This window comes from Humulus lupulus, chromosome 3, assembly GCF_963169125.1.
Source record: "Humulus lupulus chromosome 3, drHumLupu1.1, whole genome shotgun sequence".
NCBI classification, from domain to species: domain Eukaryota; kingdom Viridiplantae; phylum Streptophyta; class Magnoliopsida; order Rosales; family Cannabaceae; genus Humulus; species Humulus lupulus.
Genome location: NC_084795.1, coordinates 40,808,167 through 40,817,451, shown reverse-complemented (window position 1 = coordinate 40,817,451; position 9,285 = coordinate 40,808,167). Strand labels below are relative to the sequence as shown.

The window sequence follows — 9,285 nt, the reverse complement described above, 5'->3', positions numbered from 1 at the left end:
TTGTGTTCGAGGGTCGTCTTTCTTAGTCAAAGCGCTCGGAATTAAAGGTAAGAAAAATGCACTTGGTTATGTGGTTATGTTGAGACTAAGAGTTCCCTATATTTGTATGTGTTGTCATAAGATGGTATTATGCCATGGGGACATGTGATAAACAGCCTAAGAGTGCCGAAATCTATTCCAGTGCACAGGACGCTGCTCGGCCACTGGTAGCCGAGGACAGCTTAATAATCACTGAGCTCGGTTTAAGCGGACCAGAGTCAATAGGTAGAACACTGGACTTGACCTAAGTGAGCCAAAGACAGTGGGTTAAATAGAGGGTGCGGCCTAAGGGCGTCGACCCTAGCCATTGCATGACATGTGTACTATTGTTATATATGTAAGTTTTAGGTTTGGTTGTATGAGATCATGCCAGTTTTAAAAAAGCAACGAATATGTAAGTATGATCATGATCCAGTTTATAGGATTTGTAGATGGTCTAGTATTGGAAATCCCAATCCTAAAGAGCATGAGAATAAATATTTTTCATCAATGAAGGTGATTGGCTTATTTATCAATTGTTGTTTTAATATTTTTTTATTTTAAAGTTTTTTTATATACTAATTAGTTTCTTTTTGTTTACTATTGTTCAGCTGAAAGTAGTGCCATTTGTTCTTTCTGCTGATGAGAATGAAACTCTTGATAGTTTGCTCATGTGGCCACTTCTCATGATGATTTTGAGGATGAGCCTTTAGTGAAAAGTTCACATGTTGTAGGAGAATCTTCTAGTTTAAAGAAAAATATAACTAGTGGAGAATCTAAATAGGAGATTAAGGATTATGTCAAGGTGGTTTTAGGAAAGAAAGCAGAGTTGGAGTGTGGTTTGGAATTGCTGAATAAATATGTGATCATAGATTTAAGGAATGTTAAATGAACCTGAAGTTATATATTGATTTAAAGATTGATGAGGGTCTGAAGTTCTATATAAATATGAAGTTTGATGTGTTGAAGAAGTTTTTTTTGGGAATTCAAAGGCTAATATTGAAAGTTATAGTGATGATAGTGATGAGGAAACTGAAGAGGTGAGTTACATTTTATTTTCTTTAATTAGTTATGTCTCTTTTTTTTTACTAGTATATTTATTTTTGGCAAGATGTTACGATGTTTGACTCTGTTGTTGGAGGTGATTCAAAGGTTGTTAAGGAAAGTGACATTGGTGGAGGTTTGTTTGATGGTGGAAGATATACCATTGTGGAAAAGATTTTGTTTTCGTTTTTTTTTTTAAAAAAAAAGAATTTTTTAATAGTAAGTTAGAACATCTCCAATGGAGTGTCAAATTGATGATGCATTGCTAAAATATAACTCAAATTACAAAAGAGTTGCTCCAATGGTGTGCCAACTTTGGCATATGCTAAAAGTTGTGACAAATTTGGCACACAATATAACATGATGCATATTTTGCATTACCATAAATGCTACACTTTTGTATTTGTCTTTATGCCATTTTTATTATTTTGTTATTATCTTTATCTATCAGCATTAAATGCTAGACTTTTTACATTATTATTTTATTATTATCTTTAACTATCAACAATAAAATATTCAAAAAAAAGTTATTAATTTTTGTATATTTTCAATAAATATCAAATGAACATTAATGAAAGATTGGTTTTTACATTAATTTTTACAATTGTGCATTGGAGTATATTGCCAAAAATTGTGCTAAATATATCACATATTGATTTTTTGTGCCAAATATAACACAATGTTTACCTCTCCCATTGGAGATGGTCTTAGTTTTTGGTGGCTAATTGGTTTTTTATTTGTTTTTTATACAGGATAGCAAAGATAACGTTTCAACAGAGACTAAAACTATTCAGAGAAATGGAGTTTTTTTTATTGAGTAAAGGCTAATGACAGTTTTTAGCGTTTCTTTGTTGCTGAAAATTTGTCCAACAACTTTCACATCAACTTTAGGATTAGAAATGACTTTTGTTTTATTTTCTCAGCTTATGGCAACTGCTTCTTCAGCTCGTTCAAGGATGAAATCTGCTATGGATTGTGCATATTCTGTCCGGGTAGGAAACTTTTCAGTCATTTGCATGTCTGATTCAAAGCATTCATCGTGGGAAGAGTTGCTGCTAATGCAATGTAATAGGTGTGTGTCTTCAATTGTAGTTGCTTCATTTTCTACAAAATTTACCATTAGAAGGTAAGTAGTTCATCATCATTTTTCTTTATGATTTGTTCATAGAATTTACATCCATTATCATCTTTGGTCTTCATATGTGGGATTCCTTCTTTAATTTGAAATTGGACATCAATGTCAAAATTGTTCCTATTCAAATCCAAAACAACACAAATTGTTTGCACAAGATTTTCATAGGGACAAATTCTTGGTATTAATATTTCGACCACTTCATAATCTGTGTAGTAGATCCTGTTTATCCATTTTCTGTTGTAAAAAGTTATTATTGTTCGTGGATCCATAACTTGTATGTTGATACAAAGTGATTACTATAGCAGAAGTTTATTTTTAGTGAGTGTTGTTCATATTGTACCAATTAGTTGCCTAACTAAGCTGAGTGTATATTTTAGATTTATAATGTAACAAAAGATACTAGTTTATACTAGTTTGTTTCCTGTATGTTCTAATTATCAAAGAAACACTAAATTGTTAGGAGTAGCTAATTTGTTGCTGGTATTTCTTAACAAAAATCAAGTCAATTTTTTATATTCGATTTGGTTTTCTATATAAGTAGCTTGTAGTTTTAATTGTATTAAAGGAACCAAAACATTATAATTTGTCTTCAAAAATTTACTAAACTGTATTTTTTTATGAATTCATTATATGGTTATATAATTTAAAGTAAATAAACAGTAAAGTAACCAAATAGTAAAATTTAAATTTGGATATAAACTTTAGAATTATTTTGAAACTTATTTTTCATAAAGGTAGAAAAATCAAGTTAATTTTTTATCAACCAATTGGTTTCTTATATAAGTAGATTTTTGTTTTAAGTATATTAATGCAATTTAAACTAAGGAAATAGTAAAGCAACCAAAACAGTAAATTTTGAATTTGAATTTTAACTTCATAATTAGATTTCAAACTACTTCGTTGAAAAAGTTTCTCAGTAGGTGAATGAAATTAGATCGTATTGTCAAATACATTGATCATCAATGTGTATACACCATATTCCTATTTTACTACAGAGATTTGAATGTTATGTGGTTCTAATGGAACTTCTTATTGATTGCATATATATGTGTGGACGATTTTGGTAGCTTTTCAATTTCAGAAGGGAATTTGGGATCACGCACCAAATTATATCCCTATTTTTCTGAGAATGGATCAAGGTTTCTGTTTTCAATTTTCAGTATGAATAGTTTTGAATCCGTTATTAGTGTGTTGATGAGTCACACATAATTGTAATTTAAATTTTTAACAATAAATGTGCAATTAATTATAATATTACGAATATTGTTAAAAAAAACTCCATTTTTAAGCTCTGCCCAAGAATCAGAAAATATGTCAGTAAGAAACAATATTTTGTTAGTGTTACATCAATAAAGAAAAAAAGAGTGGAAAAAAATAAATATCAATAGATATTAAGTCTTCATAGGGCACTTAGGCCAAAGTCTTGACAATGGCCATTGTAAACTTCCCAACTTAAGTTGAAGGAATTCAGTCAGCCTCGGGTCTACCATAAAAACACCCAGAGGCTTTAACACTGGTTGACATTTGCTGCATTACAAATGTAGATTTTAGTTACCAAAACTTTTTTAACTGTGATTTTATTTAGAATGTTGCGGTTTATCGTCAGAGAGGAAGTCTCTGAACAAGCAATATGTCCTTCCAAGCCTCATAAAACATCCATGTTATGCCAGAGGATGGCATGACCTTTAAACAGCTTGCACCCCAACCTCTGTAGAGCCCCATAATACCTTGCTCCTTAATCACTTCCGAAAGGGCTGCAACCATGTGCGGTGGGCACTTACCATGCAAAGCTCCCACCATCAGCCGCTTCCTCGCCACCTCTAAAGGAAAGCTTATTGTACTAGCTGTCAGACCTGATCATGTAACGAGTAAAAGAAATTATGAACTAATCAAGATACAAATAATATTTGTCATAACTATAATGAGTATTGAGATAGTAATCTAAGTTTCTATACTTATATGAGAGTTGATTTTTACAATCACTAATCAAAGATAAAAAAAAATACTATTTGTAATCATGAAACTCTGATAAGCCAGAAAGTGATATTATCTAATAAAATCTTGTAGTCGTTCATTTCCAAATAGTTGAACGTTTTGTAACCAAGGCTAAACTTCTTACCGGAAAAAGCTCCGATCACGAGCAACTCTGGACGACTTAGAGATTTTTTATTTTTTGATTCACAGTAAGATTTCTTTATTGTTTCGTACATGAAATAGTAACATGTGCTATAAGGAAGCATTCCGATCAGCGTGGGTGAAAGGCCGGCATAGAAAGCACCAATTCCACCATCCTTGTAAATTGTGCTGACTGCAACGCTTAAATTAGGGTATGCCTCAGGACTAACAGTCAACCGATCCTGAATAAAAAGTTAAAAATATTTCAATGGCAATGATAAGTTAATAACATAAAATAGAAAGACATTTCACCTTAGACAGTATAGTTGTGAAGAAGAAACAAGTCATTACTCTATAATTGGAAGCATAATTAGTTCTGAGGCAAACAACTGAAAATGCAGTTATAGATATAAATAGAGAAACCAAAGACCTCTACACTACACCATTATGAAACCTGGTTTAAAGTAAAACCAGCAGAAGACAGATTATAAGCAAGACTGACAGGAATAAATATTCTTTGCATCCATAAAATAGAAAAACAGTAGAGTTCAATTAATTCTCGTATCTCCATCCTTAGAAGCCTCATGTCATACCTTCAAAACTTCAAGAGGGTGACACGCAAGTGTGCTAACAACTCCAGCAGCAGCACCAGCCACGGCAACAGGAGAAATCCAAGAGAGAGGCAAGTTCAAACTGACAGGACCAATTTGCAATTTTGGGCCATCATTCTGCTTCCACTTCTCTTGAGCTGATGTCATTGTTCGTTTCACACACTCAAATGTTCCAAGCTCAATTGCCTGTGTAGGGACTATACGGAGCATATTGATTGCATTCCCAGCCCAAAGACCAGTCCAACCCTGTGCCTCAATGACCTCAAGGAAACTACCACTGATATTTTTGGATCCTACACCAACAACCATTCTGGTTCTGCACATGTAAACCAGGAAATAGAAATATGTATGAATAACTGTATAAAGTTGAATAGCCTAGGGTTTTGTAATTCAGAACTTCAAGAAAGAAAAAGAATCCTTCAGTAGTAGAATCCTTAACTTCCTAGATTCATCTAGAAGTTTCAACTTTGTGACTCAGTGAACTAGTATCACTGATCTAACTAGAAACCGCAAAACTATCCAAATACAAAGCAAATAGCACATAATAATTACTAGAATATTTCATCAATAGAAACTCAAACTAATAAAGAAAAAAACCCAAAAATACTGCAGATTCAATTATTCCTTTGAGAATCTGATGCAAGATAAACATGGTGTAAACCTCTTTTAAATGCTACCAAATTCACAATCAAGAGATTACTCTAAATCTTGAGAACCAGCAATGAGCTTCGGCAGTTGTAAATTAATGTCCATCCCAGCACAGCTCGTCAAAAGCAATAATTTATTGAGATGAGGAATGAAAAGAATCAAAAAACAAGGAAAGTCAAGTCAACCTGATGGTCTCAAGAGGTGCAAGAACAGCTTTTGTCATAGCTCCTGCTAAAGCCCCACTGAGGAACTCAGCAGCTTCTCTTGTTTTCATAATATCCTGCACGAAGTCAAAGCTTATATTAGAGCACCACCAACAAAAAGTATCTTAGAGCATTCTGCCTCTTTGGTTTACATAATAATACATACCAAAAGTCCAAAATAGTCAGATACATAACACACCCCAGTCATGGTAATAAAAAACACATAATGTGCTAAAGTGAGCAAAATAGTGCATAATTTATTAGTACTCTTCAATATCCATAGCAAGCCGTAGGAAAACTGATTGAATCAGATTTGAGTAATTGCCAAATCCATCTTCTTAAACTAGTTATTTCTCCCCTTCGTTTCAAGTGACTTTGATTATTTAATTGCAAAGAATTGAAAAACAAGGATAAATATCCTAATCTCAGATTCTAAAAATCTAAAAATTTCACTGAAAAGGGCAAAGAAATTGGTGTGCAGAAAACATAACTCAAAAAGACTTGCATCAACCAACTTAAACGATTACAGCTCAGACACATGTATGTAACTCGTATTGAGCTTGGGCAGTCATATTAAGTGTTTTCTTACCATAATCAATGCGTCCAATTCCTTTCTTCTTGTGTCTGTTATTCTTTCATGCATATCATGTAATCAAAGATTGAAATGAAGCTAAGTTCAAACTTCATACTATTCGATGATATAAGTTTCCCTTACAGAACATAAAGGACACGTGACAATTTGATCTTTGAGAGAATGATTGAACTAAAGAAAAACAATTGAATCGTTAACAAGCACATCTTAATTATTTGAGACTTTCTTTTGAAACAATGATGATATGGTCTCAGTATCTACTTTACAGCCCTACGGAATATCACCATTATGATAGGGCATATTAGTTAAGATCTAATTAAGTGACTCGGGTACAAATGTGGTATGAAAATTGTATACCATACAACCAAAAACAAGAGAAGAGCACCTGAAAATGACAGATAACTTGTAATAGAAAATTGATAACAGGCTATAAAGACAAATGTTGTCGAAAAGAGTGATCTACAACTCTTGTTTAGAATCAAAAGGCACAACAACGATGAGTTTTTCAACTGGTTTTCATTTTCTTCACAACCAAATACAAAGGCAGTGCATTACTCCACTCCCTGTTCACATATTCAAATTAACAAAAGAAAAGAAACTCATACAAATGGGTTCTTTCAAGATTTCAAACCTTCCAAAAAAGGAGTTCGAAATTCAATATTTATCATATTTGATTTTTTTCTCTCTTTTTTCACCGCTTTCTCAGTAAACAAACAGAGATAAAATGGAAAACTAAGAACTTCATTCGAAAAAGAAAAAATGGGTTATTTTTCCTTCTCATTTTGATACCTTTCACAAAGGTCAAACACAAAATGCCCCCATGTTTTCTTTCTTTCTTTTTTTTTTACTTTTCTTTCTAGGGAACCAAACAGAAAACCAATGAAAAGAAAATATTTCATCAAAAGGAAAGGAAATAAAAAGGGACTCACTTTGAAGGCGCGGCTGAAGTCAGGGAGCAGTAAACGGAAGTCGAAAGATGGGGTAGGCTTATTCTGAAGCTCCACCTCCTTGGGAAGAAGCATCATCGTCCCATAAACATCTCCAAAAACCCCTGTAAAATCCTTCTTCTTCTTCAATGACTGATTCAAATGTCATTCTTTTACTTATCAGTTTCAAAACGCAATATATACATCAATATATAAAAACAACTTCAATTCAGTCTCTCAAATATGTATGCGTATGCGTATATGTATATATAGTTCTTAATATATATATATATATATATAAATATATAATAAAAAAATAAAAAAACTGTGAATGCCCTTTTATCAAAATAGATAGATAGAGAGGAGAGAGAGAAAGAAAGAGCGAAGAAGAGCTGTAAAGAAATTGACATGCCTGAGAGAGAGAAGGGGTTTTTGGAGACATTTGGTTTGGAGGGAGATTTTTCTCAACTATCTTTTTCCCGTGTTCTGTTTTCTTGTGCTTTTTTGGTTTTTCGACGATGTTGTTTTTATATCAAATGTTTTCCTCGTTTTTGTTTTCTGTTCTTCTTTTTATGTTTTTCAAAACACAGCTTGCGTTTTCAAAATTTGGGTTCCGCCCGGCGCTTTATAAGGGAAGAGACCTTTTTGAATCACTTTCTCCTTTTTTGGGTTTCAAAATTCAAAGATCTTTCTGAACTGACCACCCACTCCCTCCCACTTGCCGCCGGTTACTAGTTTTTTTATTTTTTTTATAAAAGATTTTTTAAATTTAATTATCAACTTCAATTTTCAATACCGAATAATATATTCCTCAAAAAAATAAAAATGAAAAGAGTCAATATTATAATACTTTAGGAATAATCTATCATTATCAGTTTCAGTTAAAAAAAATTCGATTTTAAATTCGATTGTGCGTTTACTTTACTCGTATCGCCAAAAATAAGTAGCAATAATATTTTTTTTTAAAAAAAAGTCCTATTCTTATTTTTTTCAATTAAAATAAATTGGAAAAAATAATAAATTAGAAATAAAGTTGCCATTTTTGGCAATAAATTGCCGCTTCCTAATGGTATTTGTTAGGTATACGTATAGAATTAATTAGAAATACACAAGTTAATTCTAAGCATATAAGAGTAGTAGGTACAAATAATGTGCAATGTATATTTATTTAGTTTTATTTTAAAATTTTATTAAATATATTTATTAAATTTTTATTATTATCATATAAATTTTAAATAAATAAATAAATAATATTATATATATAAAAGAATGTCATTAATATATTAAAAGAGAAAATTAAACATAAACATTATTTATAGTTTTCCAAAAAAATATATATCATAACATTTTAAATTATAAATTACAATATTTAATGTATAAAATATTTATAATATTATTCTAACTTCTTACGTAGTTATATGTTTTTTTTATAAATGTAAATAATATAAATTAATATTATGTATTATGTATTATTATGTAATGATATTTTATAATATTTAAATTTATATTAATATAATTATTAAATATCTAATTTTGTATTAAATATTATTATAATACATATATTTTATAATATTTGAATTTATATTAATATAATTAATAAATATCTATTTTTAATAACTTATAAAAATATATTTCGTTAAATATTTGTAATATTATGCTAAAATTAAAAATAAAAACTTTAAAACCAAAAAAAAATTCTTTATCTATCCACTTTTTTTTATACAGAAGACATATATATATATATATCACTTTACTTTATGTATGTAGTTTATTCATTCGACTATAACCATTGATTATATACGGTATTTTTTTATTGATAAGATAGACAAGATGACAAAAGAATTTTTATTTATTTATTTCTTGGAAAAAATTTCTATTGATCTTATATATATTTTTTATTTAGATAAGATATTCTCCACAAATTTTCTATTTTGAGAATAGATTGGAATAAGAAATTCCAAACATTAACAAAATTAATATGGTTTTTTTAAAA

The 9,285-nt window shown here is 30.5% G+C and overlaps 1 protein-coding gene across 1 annotated transcript; it reads right to left on the bottom strand.

Moving 5' to 3' along the window:
* Positions 1 to 3,566: 3,566 nt before the first annotated feature.
* LOC133822567 (probable mitochondrial adenine nucleotide transporter BTL1) lies at positions 3,567 to 7,912 on the bottom strand. Its single transcript, XM_062254942.1, has 6 exons — positions 7,705 to 7,912; positions 7,296 to 7,445; positions 5,757 to 5,851; positions 4,906 to 5,239; positions 4,317 to 4,554; positions 3,567 to 4,050 (listed from the first exon to the last, which is right to left on the bottom strand). The coding sequence occupies exons 1-6, from the start codon at positions 7,732 to 7,734 to the stop codon at positions 3,800 to 3,802; spliced, it is 1,098 nt and encodes a 365-aa protein (XP_062110926.1). The 5' UTR covers positions 7,735 to 7,912; the 3' UTR covers positions 3,567 to 3,799.
* Positions 7,913 to 9,285: the final 1,373 nt, after the last annotated feature.